At 35.9% G+C, this 21,162-nt stretch overlaps 1 protein-coding gene across 4 annotated transcripts in view; it reads left to right on the top strand.

The window, feature by feature from the left end:
• WDSUB1 (WD repeat, sterile alpha motif and U-box domain containing 1) overlaps positions 1–21,162 on the top strand; it is a 70,669-nt gene that overhangs the window by 21,766 nt on the left and 27,741 nt on the right. For 3 of the 4 annotated variants that reach the window (XM_043894135.1, XM_043894134.1, XM_043894136.1), the window contains 5 exons: positions 7,574–7,607; positions 8,896–8,936; positions 9,019–9,125; positions 10,080–10,256; positions 19,100–19,240. In XM_043894135.1, coding sequence (XP_043750070.1) covers positions 7,574–7,607; positions 8,896–8,936; positions 9,019–9,125; positions 10,080–10,256; positions 19,100–19,240 — 500 coding nt within the window. The remainder of the gene's footprint in view (positions 1–7,573; positions 7,608–8,895; positions 8,937–9,018; positions 9,126–10,079; positions 10,257–19,099; positions 19,241–21,162) is intronic. The other variant, XM_043894137.1, reaches the window with a different exon arrangement.

The following is a 21,162-nucleotide window of genomic DNA, read 5'->3' on the forward strand; positions in this document are numbered from 1 at the left end:
TGTCCGACTCTTTGCAATCCCATGGACTATATAGTCCATGGAATTCTTCAGGCCAGAATACTGGTGTGGGTAGCCTTTCCCTTCTTCAGGGGATCTTCCCAATCTAGAGATTGAACCCTGGTCTCCCGCATTGCAGGCAGATTCTTTACCAGCTCAGTCACCAGGGAAGAGACGATAGAGGATATCATCATAATTTCATGTGGTAGATTTAGGAGAACTATTGAAACTTTTAAAGCATGTCTAACACATATTTCTTGGCTGTGGAAAATGGGTGAAGTAAAGACATTGAATCATCATTTAGGACAGTAGTTCTCATTGCTTTTTGGTTTTAGGATTCCTTGACACTCTTTAAGTTATTGAGGGCTCCTCCAAAGAGCTTTTGCTCAATGTGTAAGGGTTACATATATTGCTATTTACAGAAAATAAAGCTAAGGAGATTCTAAAACATTTTTAATTTAAAAACAACAATAATAAACTCATTGCATATTAACAGATCATTTTCCTTAGGAGAAATAAAACCAAACATAGAAAAGTGTAAAAGTCATTCTTTTACATTTATGAATATCTCTTCAATATTGGATTAGTGGAAAGTACATAGATTCTCATATCTGTTCCACACATTTCATTAGCTCTCAGGGCTATGATGGAATCATATGTCATCGAGCAAAATGTGTAGGGACATTTTCTCTCCATCTTCCTCCACATCTCTCCTCTGTTAATTTTCCTCTAGCCCCTTAGCAGAATTTGTATTTTGTTTCCTGCTTACTTCTCTTGATCCAGTCAGATAAAATTAATATTTTATGAATTAGCTTCTATTCCAGCAGGAAGAGTCTGTCTTTGTAATCCAAATAGAGGCTGCCTCTTTACAAAAATTCTGTTCTAGTTGTTAGAATTCTTTGGAAATCAGTTTGAGAATGGCCATCATTGTTAAAAGTTGAGTTCAAAAATAGCACCCTTTTTCCTTCTTGAGTTGAAAACTAATGAGAGAGAAATACTGGGTAGACACACTTCCTGGTGGCTTCCCTGGTGGCTCAGATGGTAAAGTGTCTGCCTGCAGTGCAGGAGACCCGGGTTCAATTCCTGGGTTGGGAAGATCCCCTGGAGAAGGAAATGGCAACCTGCTCCAGTTCCCTTGCCTGGAAAATCCCATGGACAGAGGAGCCTAGTAGGCTGCTGTAGTCCAAGGGGTTGCGAGAGTTGGACACGATTGAGCGTGATTCACTTTCACTTTTTCTTCTTGAGTTGAAAACTAATAAGAGAGAAATACTGGGTAGATACACTAGATAACAGGACTGTAGAACTGCAGTCAACTTGCTTACCTGCTCTTGGGTGGCATGTACCACCTCAGACTTCCCCTGCAAGGGCAGATCAGAAAAAAAGAAAATCCAGGAGAGGCTGAGCCACATGGCCCAGTGTCTTCCCCAGACTTTACAGTCACATGTCATTCCTTTGCTGCTAAGCAAAGAAGGGAGAATACAGACCAGAAATCTTATTCCCGAAAGAGTGGGAAGTAAATGTTCCCCTCTTCTCAACAAGATGCTTATTTATGTTTTTTTCTTTTATAAGTGTAGAGGACAGAGTTTTATTGTCAGAAATTAGTGGTAGCTTAACAACCACCCTCTCTCACTCAGTAGTGACTATCGTGAGAAGGCTTAAGGTCACCTTTTCAAAAACTCAAATTGTCATTTATTTCTTTGTACTCTACAACGTTGTTAAAAAAAACTGTTGAGCAAGTTAGTTAGCTGGACAGAGTCCACATTAGAGTTTGTTTATCATGAGGGTTATCAAATATTACATGACTTGAAAAACAGTCATAAAAACAGTAGTGAAATCTGAATAACCATGCCATCTATTTTATAAGTTTTTGGGCTAAAACTGTCAAGGTGTGTACTCAGTATGGATCAATTTTACTACATTCATAGGAGATGATCTAGGAAGTGTAAAATCCAGAAACATGGGTACTGAGTTTTAATCCCAGCTCTGTCATGTACTAGCAGTGCAACCTTGAACAAGTCTAGTTCCATATCTTCTCTCAGCTTCATTTTTCTAAATTATAAAATGGGGAAAATTAAATACTTTCCTCATAAGATTGTTATGAAACTTAACTAAGAAAATGCAGGCAAGGCATTTATTACTTATATTTGGGGCACAATAATTTCTCAGTCTAGGTATATTAAATATATGTTCCAATGATGATGTTGTTCAGTCTCTAAGTCATGTCTGATTCTGTGACCCCAGTGAATGCAGCTTGCCAGCCTTCTCTGTCCTTCACTATCTCCTGGAGCTTGCTCAAATTCATGTCCATTGTGTCAGTGATGCCATCCAACCATCTCATCTTCTGTTGCCTCCTTCTCCTCCTGCCCTTAATCTTTCCCAGCATCAGGGACTTATCCAGCGAGTCGGCTCTTCACATCAGGTGGCCACAGTGTTGGAGCTTCAGCTTCGGTATCAGTCCTTCCAATGAATATTCAAGGTTGAGTTCCTTTAGGGTAGACTGGTTTGATCTCCTTGCAGTCCAGGGGACTCTCAAGAGTCTTCTCTAGCACCACAGTTTGAAAGCATCAATTCTTTGGTGCTCAGCCTTCTTTATTGTCCAACTGTTAAATCTGTACATGACTACTGGAAAAACCATAGCTTTGACTGTATGGAACTTTGTTGGCAAAGTGATGTCTCTGTTTTTTTTTAATATGCTGTCTAGTTTGTCATAACTTTTCTTCCAAAGAACAAGCATCTTTTAATTTCATGGCTGAAGTCACCATTTTCACTAGTGACTTTGGAGCCCAAGAAAGTAAAATCTGTCACTGTTTCCATTTGTTTCCCCATCTATTTGCCATGGAATGATGGGACTGGATGCCATGAACTTAGTGTTTTGAATGTTTTAAGCCTACTTTTTCACTCTTTCACTTTCATCAAGAGGCTGTTTAAGTTTCTCTTTGCTTTTTGCCATTAGAGTGGTATCATTTGTGTATCTGAGGTTGTTGATATTTCTCCCTGCAATCTTGATTCCAGCATGTGATTCATCCAGGCTGGCATTTTGCATGATGCACTCTGCATATAAGTTAAATAAACAGGGTGACAATGTACATCCTTGATGTACTCTTTTCACAATTATTTTTACATATTATTTTTTGTAATCCAGAGCATTGGGCATGTGTATAACACATAACATTAGTTTACCCCCTGATTTTCTGACTTCCGCTTTTTCTGGGTTAAGTTTTAGCTGTTGATCTATATTGAGGAGCATTATGAAACAGCTGTTTGAAACTTACCATGTTCATTCAGGATGAGTTTTGGGGATTATGTTTCATGGAAACATCTCTGTAAAGACCTTGGGGGAAATAATTCCTATAGTTGTCAGTCTAAACAACTGATGTCCCTTTCCCGAGCATTGGGTTTGTGTTTCTATCTTAAACTGTATAACAGATGGTGTTTCATTTTTTGAATTGCTATTGAAGAAGCTCAGGAACAGATTTGTAGCCCTTTAATAGCAAAGTGGACTCTATGTTGTGACATATATTTTGAATACTTTTATTGAGGTATAGTTGACTTACAATGTTTCAGGTTCACAGAAAGGTGATTCAGTTATACAAAACACATACATTATTTTGGAAATTATTTTCCATCATAGGTTACTAACAAGATATTGACTAGAGTTCCCTATACTATACAGTAAATTTTTGTTGCATATCTATTTTTAATTAGAAATCTGCCATTCTATTCACACTAAGTCAGACAAGAGGAATCAAAATGTCGTAATATTTTTAGTTAGGCAAAAATTCATAAGTTTTCTAAAATATTTATATTATACATATTTATATATATGTATACAAAAGCTTTTCTACTACACTTGATGAAGGCTGGAGAAAGAACATGAAAAAAGAGATGGAGAAATTGAGAACATAAACTAAATGAAATGAGAGCACTGAATGTGAAATGGAAAAATTGAAACAAACTGGATAAAAGTAAGAGATTATCATGTAGTCCAGTTGTTTTTAAACATGACTGCTCATTAGTATCATCTGAAGCTTTGGAGAAAAGCAATACCTGAGCATTTGTATTTTTAAAAAAATTTCAAGGTAATTCTAATATGCGTCTGGATTTTAAAAAGTGATTACAGGTTTTTCTGTTAGATACTAGCTTTGGTGAGATAGAGGTCTATTTTTTTCTGTTGGCCAATCATGATAGAGTGGTATTAAGTGAGTAAATAGTTACATAATCACAATAGTAAAAGATGTTTGTCAGTTTTCACAAATCAATAGCCAGATAAAAGTTAAAAGCACAGTTGCAAGCCATAATGGGAACATGGTTAACCTAACTATATAAAATAATTACATACAATTCAGGGGGTAAGTGGTAAGTGTACATATATGCACATGTTTCCATCCACCCAGCCAGTCTGTGTCTTTTGGTTCATTTAATCCATTTACATGTTAGATAATTATTGATATGTATGATCCTGTTACCATTTTCTTAATTGTTTTGGGTTTACTTTCTGTAGGTCTTTTCCTTCTCTTGTGTTTACTGTCTAGAAAGGGTCCTTTATCATTTGTTGAAAAGCTGATTTGGTGGTTCTGAATTCTCTTAACTTTTGCTTGTCTGGAAAGCTTTTGATTTCTCCATCAAAGCTGAAGGAGAGTCTTGCTGGGTAGAGTATTCTTGGTTGTAGGTTCTTCCCTTTCATCACTTTAAATATATCATACCATTCCCTTCTGGTTTGTAGAGTTTCTGTTGAGAAATCAGCTGATAGCTTGATGGGAGTTCCCTTGTATGTTGTCATTTTTTCCCTTGTTGCTTTTAATATTTTCTCTCTTTGATTTTTGTCACTTTTATTACTATGTATCTCAGTGTGTTCCTCCTTGGGTTTATCCTTCCTGGGACTCTGTCCTTCCTGGACTTGGTTGACTACTTCCTTTCCCATGTTCAGAAGTTTCCAGCTATTACCTCTTCAAATAATTCCTCACGTCCTTTCTTTCTCTCTTCTCCTCCTGGACCCCTATAATGCGAATGTTGGTGCATTTAGTGTTGTCCCAGAGGTCTCTTAGGCTGTCTTCATTTCTTTTCATTCTTTTTTCTATGTTCTGTGACAGTGATTTCCACCATTATGTCCTATAGATTATTTGTCCTTTCTTCTGTCTCAGTTATTCTACTGTTGATTCCTTTTACTGATTCATATCTTTTTTTTTGTTCTTTAGTTTCTCTTGAACTCTTCTGTCCCCACTCCAGTACTCTTGACCTGGAAAATCCCATGGATGGAGGAGCCTAGTGGGCTGCAGTCCATGGGGTCGCTGAGAGTCGGACACGACTGAGCAACTTCACTTTCATGCATTGGAGAAGGAAATGGCAACCCACTCCAGTGTTCTTGCCTGGAGAATCCCAGGGATTGGGGAGCCTGGGGAGCCTGGTGAGCTGCCGTCTATGGGGTTGTATAGAGTCGGACACAACTGAAGCGACTTAGCAGCAGCAGCAGTGCTCTTCTGTGAGCAGAGTTGAAGTTTTAGAGTGCCATAAAGTGGTGGGAAAGGAGTAACAAGACTTGGCAACTAATGCATCCTCTATAAGAAAGAAAGTGGGGTCAAGGTGACAGGGCAGATTGTGGTAGAATCACTGAAAGAGTTTTATGTAGCAAAGGGGAAGGGTTGAATATAGCAGGCAGGATATGTATAAAATGGGACACCAAATATTCAGAGCATTTATTTGATATTGGTGCAGGTTCTATTCAGGGAATACTTTGAGGTTTTGTATTTAGTAATTTCAAAGTATTTTGTCTGTTTATAGTGCTTATAATTATTTTCTTTGTCTTTGAAACCCAAATCTCAAAAACTGAAAACTATTTATTTTTCCCTAATAGTAATTTCCTTCCCTCCAAATCTAATCAGTTATCAAATTTCATTACACCTCTCTTGAATAGGAGGTGAGTTTAAAATCCTTTTAGTCTCTTAAGGGTCTGCAGGTCTCTGCCCATAATCTCTATTCTTCTTGTTCAGATTCTGTAGACTCAAAGAGTTCTTCATGCTTGGCCTTTTGCTTCTCAGGTTCATTTTTATACCTCATCAGCAAGTGAACCTGTTTCATTTTTATGGTGTCTTGTCTATCTGTTGCCTACAGGATCATTTACTGAAGATCTAGCTTCTCAAGTGATATACATCATTGGGATGAGTTAGTTTTAATTGCACTAGTGGTAATCTCAGAAAATAGAATTTCCTTTCTGTTTAAGGATGGTAAGAAGTAATGAAGTTTTCCCTAAGAATTTCAGATATTCCAGTGATAATACCTTATACCGTGAAGAATTTAGGACTAAGTAAAGAGTGTCTGTGGGGCTTCCCAGGTGGTGCTAGTGGTAAAGAACCTGCCTACCAGTGCAGGAAATGTAAGAGACACAGGTTTGATCCCTGGGTCGGGAAGATCCCGTGGAGAAGGAAATAGCAACCCACTACAGTATTCTTGCTGGAGAAGCCCATGGGCAGAGGAGACTGGCAGGCTATGGTCCATAGAGTTTGAGTTGGACGCAACTGAAGTTTCTTAGCTCACACGCGCACAAGAGTGTCTATAACTCATGTCTGGCTATGTATATTAGCTGCTAATATTTTCAGTGCTTTTTGGCTGTTTTTTGATTTAGCATTTAATGCTCTCATTCTGTTTTTTACCATCCAGAATGCATCTGTATGCCTCTCACTTGTGTTTCATTTTATGTTTGAACAAAGTCTAATTTCTATTTTGAACTTATGACAAAGATTCTATTGTCAAAATCCATTACCAATGCTGTAGAGACTACTAAATAAGGAATTTTCAAAGAAATTTTAAGCCTTATAATAGGTGTGACTCCTGTGGTCGGACTATAATCAGCTACTTTTAATAATAATAAAAGTGCTGTTAAAATTGTACAGAGCAGTAACACTTGTTATATTTTCTCACTTCCTACATATGGTGGCATAACAACTGTATCCAAAGGGGGGGAAGTATCACATACAAACATGTTTGCCTGTTGTTTTTGATTATGTAATTTGTTAGGCTGTTGCATTTTTCTTTGTATGATAATTTTTTTCACCACTAGAATAATCCCAGATAGATGTTTTAATTTTTATAGTATTGAAAGAAATCATGTAGGGTCTAAATAAAGTTTAGAATTACAGTTTTAAAAAATGAGTCACATACATATTGACTAGTAATTAAGGCACAGCCATATTAATAATAAAGAACAATGCTATCCAGAATAAAAATCAAGTAGCAACTGATAGGTTTCCCTTGTAGTGGTTTTTCCCTTTGAGTTATTAACGTCATATGAAATTGTGTCTTATTTATTCATTATAAATGCTTACTCTGTTTAGGGCTATATAGTATAAATAACATGTGCTGGTGTTTAATAAAGTTTATAATTTTCTGATAAATTTGGTATGTGGTATATAGTTTTTTAAAATAAGTTTATACAATGAAAAATAGACTGCATTCTGAATGTGTGCATATCAAAATTTCAGCCTTTTCTTAAAAAGTTATTAAAATGATTTAAATATACAAATACTGTACTTCATTTTTGTAGAACTTTTCACCCATTATCCTTTTTTTTTTTCTCTTAAAGATCAGTGGATAAGTCAGTAATAGTGTATGATACTGTAAGTACTTCACATCTTGTGTGATCTTTGTAAATTATGTTTGCTTGTTAGCTGCTGAATTTCAAGTTGAGTTAGGCAGGATAAGGAAAATGTGTATATATATTTTTTTGTTTAGGGTGCCTGAAAAGATAATATGTACATTTCAGAAATACTTACATAGTTATGTAAGTAAGGTATTGGTTCTGGGTCAAGCCCTGAAATATTTCAATAATAGTTTTAAGATAGACAGATATTTAATCTGGTAAAAGAAAATACCAATTTAAAGAGCACCAGTATCCAAAACATCACTTTAAATGAATTATTCTTAAACTCTTACACCAGGTTTTCATAACAACAAAGGATAATTTACTGGAGGGTAAGAGTATACTTTTAGGTATCATTTCTAATAGTTCGTTACTATATATTGGAGGGTTTTGGTAGCTCACAGCTGAAAACTGAAAGTGACCCACTGCTTTAGAGTTGCAGCTGGGTTTAGAGACTAGTATAAGGAAGAGTAGGTTATAATGGATTTGGAGAAATGGGACTCTCTGGTAGATGCATGTGACTAAATACCGGGTGGAAGAAAATGAATGTTTAATATACTGTGAAAATATTCTCCGAGAGAAATCAGTGTTGCGTGAACCCTTACAGTGGTCGAATTTAGGTTGTAGCTATGCCAGCAAATGAAATAGAGATGTGAATCATCAAAGGAGTGTGTGGCAAGTAAGGAAGCTAATAAGCTAGTTCTACTCTTGGAAGTTCCAATCACTGAGAGTTCTGGCAGGAAATGGGAAAGAGTACTCAATTGAGGTGAAGTAGATCCTTACTATTTCTCAGAAAGTTTTCATGAAAAGTTTCACAGAAACAGCTAAAGCATTAAATTTCCTCCATAAAATATGTATATGAGTCTCAGTTAAATACAACTAGATACTGGATGGCCAGCTAAGTGCACTCAGAATTGAAGTGATTAATTTCTACTCACTGGTCTGCAGTGGGTACAGGTCAAATGACATAACAAAAATACAAATTATTTCATGGTTACTATTAGTTAAGACAAATCAGCCAGGACTATATTAATCTAAAAATTTTAGCAGACAGCAGTAGTAATAATTGAGAAAGAATAAAATAAGTACTTGATATTATTATAAATGCTATTCTCTATTCATTGGATAAGTTTCAGCTTATATTAATGACTCAATAATATTGGAATACATAGAGTATATAAGCCATTCAAGTCAAGCAAGTCTTTGTTAGTAACTTTACTCTTGCCTGAGTAAATATAAACCTGTTTGTTCTGTTATTTTTTCAGAAGACTGAGAATATACTTCACACCCTGACTCAGCACACCAGGTCTGAACTTTTAACCTTGCTTTGTATTAATGTAATTTAAAAATTGGTCTAAGGCTATATAATAGTTGTTTTTATTAACTAGGTATGTCACAACTTGTGCCTTTGCACCCAATATCCTTTTACTTGCTACTGGTTCAATGGACAAAACAGTGAACATCTGGCAATTTGATACGGAAACACTTTGCCAAGGTTAGTAAGGATATCATGTTTAACAATACCACCACCATTCACCATTAAAATCAGAAATTCAGTAATTTTTGGACAAATTATACATGTTGCTTTTTTAAATATAAAGCATACATCCAAAGTTAATATAACTTAAAAGTAATTTGAGAGAACCCAGTGTTAAAGTTAACACAGTTGTCTATGTTAAAACTGTCAGTAAATGCTTTTGGGTGCATGCTCAGTTACATCATACTTCCCATAGTTTTGTAAGCTCTTTATTTATACTCTGTACTGACTTTTCAGATATTAACAAATATAGCATAGGACAAAGTAGAAATGATTGTTTTGTCCTAGTGATTTCATTTTTAGTTTCATTAAGCAGCATTGACACAATTTAGAAGTTTTATTTTTATCACTGTCAAAATTAGCTAACTAGCAGTGCTGATATGCAGATGACAGATCAAATATAATACTTCTGCTGATGCCAGTTTTATATAATGTTAAACTTTTTCTGGAGTGAAAAAAGCTCCAAAAGAGTAGCATTTAATTAAATAATGTTTTAATTATATGTAGTATTTGATTAAAAAAAATTTTTTTTAAAGATGTTAAAGTAGAAAACAGATTTAAGAACATTTTGTTTACTTTTTAGTACAAAGTGAGAATCTTTATATTGGGCTTCCCAGGTGGTGCTGGGGTAAAGAACCCACCTGCCAGTGCAGGAGACTTAAAGAGATGTGGGTTCAGTCCCTGGGTCCGGAAGGTCCCCTGGAGGAGGACGTGGCAACCCACTCCAGTATTCTTGCCCAGAGAGTCCCTTGGACAGAGGAGCCTGGAGGACTACAGTCCACAGGGTTGCGAAGAGTTAGACATGACTGAAGCCATGTAGCACACACGCAAGAGAATCTTTATAAAGGATATATTTTTGCTTATTATTTCACTTACCTTTTTGTTTGAGTGTTCTTTTATTTGTTTTTTAAGCAAAGATTCCAGATCAACCAAAGCAGTTTACTGAAAATTGGTCAGAGGATGATGTCTCAAACTGGCTTTGTGCCGAAGGTTTAGAAGACCTCGTTGATATTTTCAAAATGAATAACATTGATGGAAGAGAATTATTGAATCTTACAAAAGAAAGTCTAGCTGATGATTTGAAAATAGGTAAGACTAGTGAAAGAAAGTCTTAAAAACAACTTTTAATAATTTACTATGAGATTGGTTTTAATTGCATTAATGGTTTCCTCTTAGTATTCTTATTCTAGCACATTAGTTATTCTGGAATATGCTTTTGTATAAAGGAGAGTATGTTTTTAGTAGATTATAGAAAAGAAATGTTACATACTATTTTTTAGGTAACTAAAGCCACCATGTAACTAATTTTAAAAACATGTGTTTTTTAAGTTGCAATATAATTCACCCTTTTAAAAGTGTACAGTAGTATAATAAGTGACTCTAGTATACTATTCAGATGTACAACTATCGCAACTGTAATTCCAGAATAATTTTACCACTTCAGAAAGAAACCCCATGCCCATTAGCAGTCATTCCTATTTCCTTTCTCTCTAGCTCCTGGCAACCACTAATTACTTTTTGTCTCTAAGGATTTGCCTATTCTTGACATTTCATATAATGTCAAGGCCTTCTGTGTCTGGCCTCTTTGCTTAGCATGTTCTCAAAGATTCATAAATGTTGTAGTATATATTAGTACTTCATTTTTATAGCTGAATAATATTTCATTATATGAGTTACCACCTTTTACTCATCCATTCATCAGTTGATTGAATTTAGATTGTTCTCATTTTTAATGTTTTTTAAATTATAGTACTTTGAACATTATCATGTACAAGTTTTATGTGGGCATCTATTTTCAGTTTTCTTGGATGTTACTGATTTATATCCACAGAACTTAACCAGAAGAAGACAGAGTCTTTTGTGATTGGGAGCTGGGAGTGAGTGTTATTAAATTTCATCGCTTAGAAAGAAAAGACACCCTTACCAGCTAAACCCTCGGTGTGTGTAACAGGCAGTATTTGACTATATATGCTTTAACTCTGAAAAAGCATCTGACTCTTAAGATGACAAATTAAATAGTCCATCAGCTCCTGTACTCTCCTTTCTATCCCGCACCCAGTCCTGGAAATGTTGTGTGTTTGAGAATTGATGGAATCTAGATACAAACAGCATCAAAAATATAAAACTTGTTTGAGTGGAATTGGTGGGTCTTATGGTAGCTCTATGCTTGCATTTGAAGAACTGCCAAGATTGTTTTCTAAAGCAACTGTGCTTTTTTCTTTTTTTAAAGTAATCTCTTTCTTTAAAAAACTTATTTATTTTTGGCTGCACTAGGTCCTTGTTGGCTGCACACAGGCTTTCCTAGCTGCCCTGCGCAGGGACTGCTCTCTAGTTGCAGTGCCCGGGCTGCTTACCGCAGTGGCTTCTCCTGTTGCAGAGGATGGGTTCTGGGGTACTCAGGCTTCAGTAGTTGTGACACATGGGCTTAGTTGCCTTGTGGCATGTGGGATCTTCCCAGACCAGCAGTCAAACTGTGTCCCCTGCGTTGGTAGGCGGATTCTTAACTACTGGACCACCAAGGAAGCCCCTCATTGTGGTTTGGATATGCATTTTTCTGATGTCTAGTGATGTTGAACAGTTTTCCATGTGCTTGTTACCTATTTATATATCAAACTGGAGATTACTGTCATGTTAAACAGTATTGATTCTTCTAATCCATAAGCATAGGATATTTTTTGTTTATTCAGATCTTCTTAATTTGTTTCAAAAGTGCTTTGTAATTTTCAGTGTACAAGTCATTTTTTTAACTGTGTAATTCAGTGGTTTTTCATATACTCATAGAATTGTATAACTACCACTATATAATTTCAGAACATTTTTGTTTTCCCCAAAGAACCCCATTCATTTCTCATTCAAGCCTTTGGCAACCACTAATCTATCTCTTGTAGAAATAAGATTTATCTATTTTGGACACTTTTTGTAAGTGAAACTAAACAACATGTGGCCTTTTGTATATGGTTTCTTTTATTTAACCTCAGGGTTTTTGTATGTACAAGTACTTCATTCCTTTTTATGGCTGAATAATACTCCATTGTATGGCTGAAACACATTTTGTTTATTCATGCATCAATTGATGGACATTTGGGACATTTGGGTTGTTTCTGTTTTTTGGCTATTATCAATAATGTTGCTATGAATATGTATGTATGAGTTTTTGTGTATCTTTTCATTTGCCTTGGGTATATGATTAAAAGAATTTTTTTTTCTATTTACTATTTTGAGGAACTGCCAGACTGTTTTCCAAAGCAGCTGTAGTATTTTACATTCCCACAAGCAATGTGTGAGGTTTCCAATTTCTTCACCTCTTTGTCAACACTGTTTTCTAGCTATCTTCTTGATTATAGGTGTTCAATAGATGTGAAGTGGTATTTCATTGTGGTTTTGATTTGCATTTACCTAATGATACGGAGCATAGTTTCAAGTGCTTACTGGTTATATATCTTCTTTGGATTTCCCCCCTTTAAAATTGGTTTGTCTGTTTATTGTTGAATTATAAGAGTTGTTCATGTGTTTTGAATACTACATCCTTATCAAAAACAGTTTGAAGTCCTAGTGTTGTGCTCTAATAGTGTCCCCCGACATTATTATTTGTATGTGATAGTAAAATCTTAAAATTAATAAGTAAGCATAGGAAATAGGATGTCCATAGGGAATTTATTGTTAATGAGTCAAATAACAAAAAAGTGTTGTTACAGAAAACCATATTAAAGTATAGGTGTATACGTTCATTACACAGTAATTACAATACGTGTACCTATTTAAATGTCTTGGAAGCTTTTTAAAAAGTTAACAGAATGATGATTTTGTGAAAATACTTAGAATCAGATGGTTTTGTACTCAGACCATACTGTGAAAGTTGTTTTTGTATCTCTAATAACTTATTTCCTTTATAATTTGTAATTTACTCTTTCTTCCTGAAAGTTCTGGTGAATTTAGAATCTTCTTATTCCTTTCTCACAGTAAAATTTAACAATACGTTATCACAGAGAAGCACATGACAATATAAAATAATAATTTTAGGTTTCAACAAAGAATGTTGCAAAACATAAGAGAGCATAGTAGAAACAATTAATAGGAATAGAATTCTGTTCTGTGATAGCCAGATAAATAAAGTGTAAGAAATTCATACAGGATTCAGTCAATGGCCTGAAATAATTTTTGAAAAGGTGAGTCTTGGGCTTAGTAGTTATAATTTTAGTTCAATTAAATAAGTTTTGCAACTATCAGGCTCAAGCTAAAATTGAAATGTAATTTAATTTCCATCCTCTAAAAGCTGAATTAGGAAGACCATTATTGTAAATGGAAACAAATGTTGCATACTCTCTAGTAAGTAAGGAATTGGCTTTGCCTTTGTGTTTAAGATTTGGAAAGTTAGTGAATTCAACAAATTACAGAATAAATTAAGTAAATAGATTAAATTTTTTCTGCATCATTCTAAAGTATTTAAGTTTTTGCAAAATTATAAAGGATCAAGAGGCTAACATTAATCTTCTACAAGTGCTACTTTAAGCTACAGTGAATTTCTGTTAGTCTTGAGCTTTAAGAAAAAAGCAGACTGTTCCTCAAAACAGTTAATTGGAGTAATAGAGAATTGGAATTGAGTCTAGAAAAAAGTGTTTTAAGAGGCAAACTGAGTATGCAATAATGAATTTTACTCTTGTGATGCATAACTATTTTACTTGTATTTGCATTTGTGGTACAACAGTTAAAGCGGTTCCTACTTGAATGTGAATAAATATGAATTTGTTCAACATTCATCATACAAAGATGGAGATGGAAATGGCACCTCACTCCAGTATTCTTGCCTAGAGAATCCCATGGACAGAGGAGCCTGTTGGGCTATTGTCCATAGGGTCTCACAGAGTTGGACACGACTGAAGTGACTTTGCATGCATGCATGCATTGGAGAAGGAAATGGCAACCCACTCCAGTGTTCTTGCCTGGAGAATCCCAGGGACAGAAGAGCCTGGTGGGCTGCCGTCTATGGGGTCACACAGAGTTGGACACAACTAAAGTGACTTAGCAGCAGCAGCATCATACAAAGAAAGTTCATTTTGCAGTGAAGTGTATTGATTGGAGTGTTGGGAAACAAAGTGATATTATCTATTATGTCTGACACTTAAAAATTATTTTTAAGGAGTCAAGCAGTCTATCACATCTTTTTTCAGTGAACCTTTTATAAATGTACAGTAAAGGAACTTGCTGTAGATTTGAGTATCTGTTGGAATCTGTTGCTTTTATCCTTGAGTAATAGTTCTTTTCTGGGATTGTGTTAATGAAAATAGAGACAGTTTTCGGTGGGAAATAACTCCCTATATGTTTTACTATATTTGCATCAAGAATGTCCTTGTATAAGAGATCCTTGATACTAAAAGAGATATGTCTTAAGACGTTTGTGAATCCATGAATTTGTGAACTCTACTGAAGCCTTTAATATTGCAACCAAAAGGCATAAAGTATGAAAGATGAAGAGCAAGAAAGTCTGAGATGTGATACTAGCCAAGCAGTAAGTCCATTGACTAGCCATGTGACTTTCACTGCAGTGTGGCCTCTGTTTATACCTAGGCTTCTGGGATATTGTAAATTGCTACCTATCTTGGAGTGTGGAATTGCTGTAGATGATATAATGGTAAAAGCATGGAATGACAGATGACAAGGAACTGTTTTATATTGTGTCAGTTCTTACCCTTATATTCAACTAATTATCAATCATAGATTCTTAATTGGGAATGAGATTTTTCCAAGAGGTTCCTCTTCCTTTTTCTCTTGTCTTTCCAAGAAACCATGAAAGCACATCAAACATTTTTATCATTTTTGATTTAGAAATTATAATATCAAATTATTATGTTAAATGCTTTTTAAAACCTTATGCACCAGCTGTCCTAACACCCTTAGATTTTGGAAGTTTTATGTTTCAATTCCTCGTAATATTTCCTTATGTAGATTTTCTCTCATTGCCTAACTGCATATACTGTTAAGTAATAAAACATTTACCAATTTTTCTGTATATACAACTTATGTGAAATTGACCTTTTAAATGTGTGGGCCAGTGCACTCACAGTCTTTTGGAGTGGACATACCCTTCCAGGCCAGCAACTGCTCTTAAATTGACCCTCCCCACTTTGCAGTGATTACTTGTGGGGCATTTTGAGGTCTCCTTTTTTCAGGCCTATCAGATGTCCTGTTGGTTCCACACTGATATCAATTACAGATCTTATGGATGTTGGTGGTTTATCTTCTCCCACTTATTAATATGTTGTGGGGCTCATGAAGATACTTTGCTACCTTGTTTTGTTGTAAATGCCCGTGGAATTTGATTTTGCTATCTAGTCACTTTGCTTTTCATGAAGGGATTCAGAGAAATGTAAAAATTACATTGCTTCTATCGTCATCTTTTCCAAATCCTTTAAAAAATCCTTGTGTTCCTTTTTATGTCTTGTTTTCTCTTGATCATTCTAGTCAGAATTTGTTTAATAAAATTTATTTTTAAATAATGAAGAATTCAATGTTTTTTCCTCCAAGAGACCAGCTGTTGATCCTGTCCTGTCTCAGGGCAGTACAGAGGTGACTCTGTGACCAGCCTCATGGCTGTGACGGTTGGTTAGCTCCAGGCAGTAGTGCTTTCCTGTTACTCTGCCTCCAGCTGGTGCTGGCATTGCTGCTTTGGCGATGGTATTTACAGGACAAGGTTGGGGGGAAAGAGGGCTACTAGTAGAAAGGTGTTTCTTCCATTTGTGTATACAAATCTCTGCTTTAAACTATGTCCCATCCCCTACTCTGGAACTCAGTTACTTCTGTTTTCTTGATGGTTTTTGGAATTTTGTATCTTTAATGATTATTTGTGTCTTGGCACCATCAATTCGATTATGCAGCATTTCCAGCATTGGGAAGGGGTGGATAAGGGGGACAGAGTTGATGGCCTATCTAATTTGTCAAGCCAGATGCCTTTTCAGAGTTACAGCGAATATAACGAAATAGCGCCCATTAACTCACACTGAGGGTTTGCTAGCCCTCACCTGGTAAGGGTCTTTTCTTTCTGAGCAGTTAAGTTTAATAACACTGACTTCCAACCCCCAATCACAAAAGGAGGTGTTTTCCTCGGGCTAAGTTCTATGGATATGATTTGGTAACTGCTGGTAAATGAGGGCATTTTTAAACAACATTAAAATTGGGCAGGATAACACACAATTTAACCTTTTATTTTATAATACATTTTGAAATAGGGTTTCTACAGACTCTATTAGGATTCCCTGATAGCTCAGTTGGTAAAGAATCTGCCTGCAATGCAGGAGACCCTGGGTCGATTCCTGGTTGGGGAAGATTTGCTGGAAAAGGGGATAGGCTACCTGTTCCAGTATTCTTGGGCTTCCCTTGTGGCTCAGCTGGTAAAGAATCCACTTGCAATGCACGAGACCTGGGTTTGATCCCTGGGTTGGGAAGATCCCCTGGAGGAGAGAAAGGCTACCCACTCCAGTATTCTGGAGAATTCTGGACTGTATAGTCCATGGGGTCACAAAGAGTCAGACATGACTGAGCAACTTTCACTTCACTTCACACCCTCTACTAATAAGCATTCTAAATATTAGCACACATGTATATTACTTTTGACAGGAAAATATATGTATGTTTTTTAGACTATGAAATACCTCTATATTCTTATTACATGTAATATGTTACCCCTTTAAATGAGATGATCACTATCTAATTATAAATGTGTTGTGATGTTTTTAAAAAAAATTATTTTAAAAATCTTCAATTTGGTTTTGGTGAATCCCATAGGAAGGATGTCCCTTAAGATGCAGGCAGTTCCTGGGTTGACTTTTCCCACACTTTCATAGATAACAGTCAGTGAATCCAAATAGATGTAAACAGTTTGTTACTCATGGGACAGCAAGCAGCATGAGCTTCATGCTCAGATTGGTTCCCCTCTGCCCCTAAGTCTTTTGCAGGCAATTTGTGATAGTGTCATAGCTGAGGAACCCTGAATTTATGATCTCCCCACCCAATATGATAAGGGGACTGCTAGCAAAGTAGTCCGAGAAGAAAACATTATCTTTGTAGGTCTTAGAACACAAACCTGCCCTTTGACTAGGAGGGAGACATTAGCTTCCAAGGAAGTTTGCAAACATCCTTGAAAAGATTGCCAGGACATGATGTTGTAAAAGTGTGTTTAAACACTATGTGGAGAATTACCTTCCAATCAGAAAGAAAGCTGATATGGCTTTTTAGGGAAACTATGAGGCATTCTAAAATGTAGTTCTTTTTTTCTACCCATTTACCCACCACCCTTACCCAGAAAAATCCTCTACCTAAAATAGAACTCTCAGCTGATAAAAATACAAACAGCTAAATAACACTACTCTTCCTAAACTTAATTACATTTATCTTCCTGAAACTAAAAATTAATTTTTGAAATGAGATAAAACTACAGATCAATGAAGCATACGTGTACAGTTTTGGACAAACAGATGAGTTTTATTTAATACTTTGTATTAAAAGCTTTGTTTCAGTTCAGTTGCTTAGTTGTGTCTGACACTTTGCAACCCCATGGACTGCAGCACGCCAGGCCTTTCTGTCCATCGCCAACTCCTGGAGTTGATTCAAACTTATGTCCATCAAGTCAGTGATGCCATCCAACCAGCTCATCTTCTGTCATCCCCTTCTCCTCATGCCTTCAATCTTTCCCAGCATCAGGGTCTTGATTTCAAATGAGTCAGTTCTTTGTATCAGGTGGCCAGAATTATGGAGTTTCAGCTTCAGCATCAGTCCTTCCAATGAATATTCAGGACTGATTGCCTTTAGGATGGACTGGTTGGATCTCCTTGCTGTCCAAGGGATTCTCAAGAGTCTTCTCCAACACCACAGTTCAAAAGCATCAATTCTTCTGCACTCAGCTTTCTTTATAGTCCAGCTCTCACATCTATATGTGACTGCTGGGAGAACCATAGCCTTGACTAGATGGACCTTTGTTGGCTAAGTAATGTCTCTGCTTTTTAATATGCTGTCTAGGTTGGTCATAACTTTTCTTCCAAGGAGCAAGCATCTTTTAATTTCATGGCTCCAGTCACCATCTGCAGCAATTTTGGAGCCCCCCAAAATAGTTACTGTTTCCAGTTTCCCCATCTATTTGCCATGAAGTGATGGGACCAGATGCCATGATCTTAGTTTTCTGAATGTTGAGTTTTAAGCCAACTTTTTTGGTCTCCTCTTTCACTTTCATCAAGAGGCTCTTCAGTTGTTCTTTACTTCCTGCCATAAGGGTGGTGTCATCTGTATATCTGAGGTTACTGATATTTCTCCTGGCAATCTTGATTCCAGCTTGTGCTTCTTCCAGCCCAGCGTTTCTCATGATGTACTCTGCATATAAGTTAAATAAGCAGGGTAACAATATACAGCCTTGATGTACTCCTTTCCCTATTTGGAACCAGTCTGTTGTTCCATGTCCAGTTCTAACTGTTCCTTCCTGACCTGCATACAGATTTCTCAAGAGGCAGGTCAGGTGCTCTGGTATTCCCATTGTATAAGAATCAGCAAATAATAAACCAAGTTTCATAATGTTTAAAAATGTAAGATGGAATTTTTATATTAAACTGAACATCTTTATAAATGATTTTTAGGAAACTTTGTTCTCTAACCTATAATAGCCTTTTCTAATTTTGTCTAGTATATGAGTGTTTGGGCAAGCTGAAATTCTTGAGGAGCTTTCAGAATCTAAAGTTACTTAGAATAATCTTTCTATTGCTGAGTTGTTTTAATCACACAGTATTCTGTACTACAAAGATTCATTAAGGAATTTGTAAAGAAAAGGTTCCATCTGGTAAAACAATATTTCTGAAGATTTTTGGTTATAGTAGATAAAAGTTTACTCTGTTGAAGACTTGCATAAAGCTTATAGATAGTTCTCAAGCCCTAACAGAATAATTTCTTTTCAGAATCTCTAGGGCTGCGTAGTAAAGTTCTGAGGAAAATTGAAGAACTGAGGACAAAGGTGAAAACACTTTCTTCTGAAATTCCTGATGAATTTATATGTCCAATAACTAGGGAGCTTATGAAAGAGCCTGTCATCGCATCAGGTATGTGTGATGCTATTGTAAGTTTCAGGGTGTTTATGTACTAAATGAGTAAATAGTGTGGACCACAGAAGTTTGTTTAAATGTGGAAATTTTTCAAAATTATCATTACATTTCTCACAAGTAGTGAGACAAGTAGTTGTTTTATTTAATAAAACAAGTAGTTTTATTCTTTTTAAAAATTGCTTAGATCTGAGGTGAACTGTTGAACCCTGTGTATTTCTTTTTTTTTTAATTGGAGTGTAATTGCTTGACAATGTTGTGTTAGTTTCTGCTTTACAACAAAGTGAATCAGCTATATGTATACATATTACATATATCCCCTCCCTCTTGAGCCTCCCTTCACCTCTCTCCAATCCTCCCCCTCTAGGTCATCACAGGTACCAAGTTTAGCTCCCTGTGCTAGACAGCCGCTTCCCACTAGTGGACATGTGTGTGTGTGTGTGTGTGTGTGTGTTAGTCCTGATCTCTCAGTTCATCCTGCTGTCCCCTTCCTCCCACTGTGTCCACATGTCCATTCTCTTCATCTGCATCTCTTTTCCTGCCCTGCAAATAGTTCATCTATAGCATTTTTTCCTGGATTCCACATTTACGTATTAATATACGATACTTGTTTTTCTTTTTCTAACTTACTTCACTCCGTACAACAGACTCTAGGTCCATCTACTTCTCTGCAAATGACCCAATTTCATTCCTTTTTCTGGCTGAATAATATTCCTCTGTGTCTGTGTGTGTGTGTGAGAGAGAGAGAGAGAGATAGACAGACAGACAGACAGACAGACATACCATAACTTCTTTATCCATTCATATATCACTGGACATTCAGGTTGCTTCCACATCCTGGATGTTGTAAATAGTGGTGCAGTTAACACTGAGGTACATGTGTCTTTTTTTTTTTACTTTTTTTTTTAAAAACAGTCACCTAACATAAAATTTACAATCTTAATCATATTTAAGGATACAGTTCAGTAGTGTTAAGTATATTCACGTTATTGTGAAACAAACAGATCACCAACACTTTTCATCTTATAAAACTGAAACTCTGTGCCCATGTAAACAACTCCCCTTTTCCCTCTCTCTCCAGCCTCTGGTAACTACCGTTCTACTTTCTGATTCTATGAATTTGACTACTTGGAGAACTCAGATAAAGTTGAATCATACATTTATCTTTTTGTGACTGGCTTAACATAATAACTTCAAAATTTGTCCATGTTGTGGGATTTCCTTTTTGAAGACTAAATAATATTCATGGTGTGTGTATACCACATTTTGTTTATTCATTTATCCACTGATGGAGATTAGGTTTGCTTTCACTTCCTGGCTATGTGAATAGTGCTGTTTTGAATATCAGTGTGCAGATGTCTCTTTGAGACTCTGCATTCAGTTCTTTTGGATATATACCAAGAAGTGAGATGGCTATATCATACAGTAGTTCTGTTTGTGATTTTTTTGAGGAACCTCCATAATGTTTTCCATACTAGTTACATCATTTTACAGTTTTACAGTCTCACCAAACTTTCCACAAGAGTTCAGATTTCTCCATATCCTTAACAACACTTGTTATTTTCTGTTGTTTTTATTGTGAATATTTGTTTTCACAATGTCTCCTTGTGGTTTTTATTTGAATTTCTTAAATGGTTAAAGATGTTAAATATCTTGTCACATGTTTAATGGCATTGGTGTATCATTTTTGGAGAAATGTCTTTTCAGTTCCTTTGGACATTTTTTTTTTTTTTGGACATTTTTAAAATGGGTTATTTGATTTTTTTATTGTTGACTTGTAGCAGTTCTTTCCATATTCTGGATATTAATCCCTTATCAGCTATATGATTTGTAGAAGTTTATTTCTATTTCCTAGGTTGTCTTTTTTATTTTCCAGTTTATTTTATTGGAGTATAATTGCTTTACAATGTTGTTAGTTTCTG

The sequence above is a fragment of the Cervus elaphus genome, chromosome 33 (assembly GCF_910594005.1).
Source record: "Cervus elaphus chromosome 33, mCerEla1.1, whole genome shotgun sequence".
In the NCBI taxonomy this organism is placed as follows: Eukaryota; Metazoa; Chordata; class Mammalia; order Artiodactyla; family Cervidae; genus Cervus; species Cervus elaphus.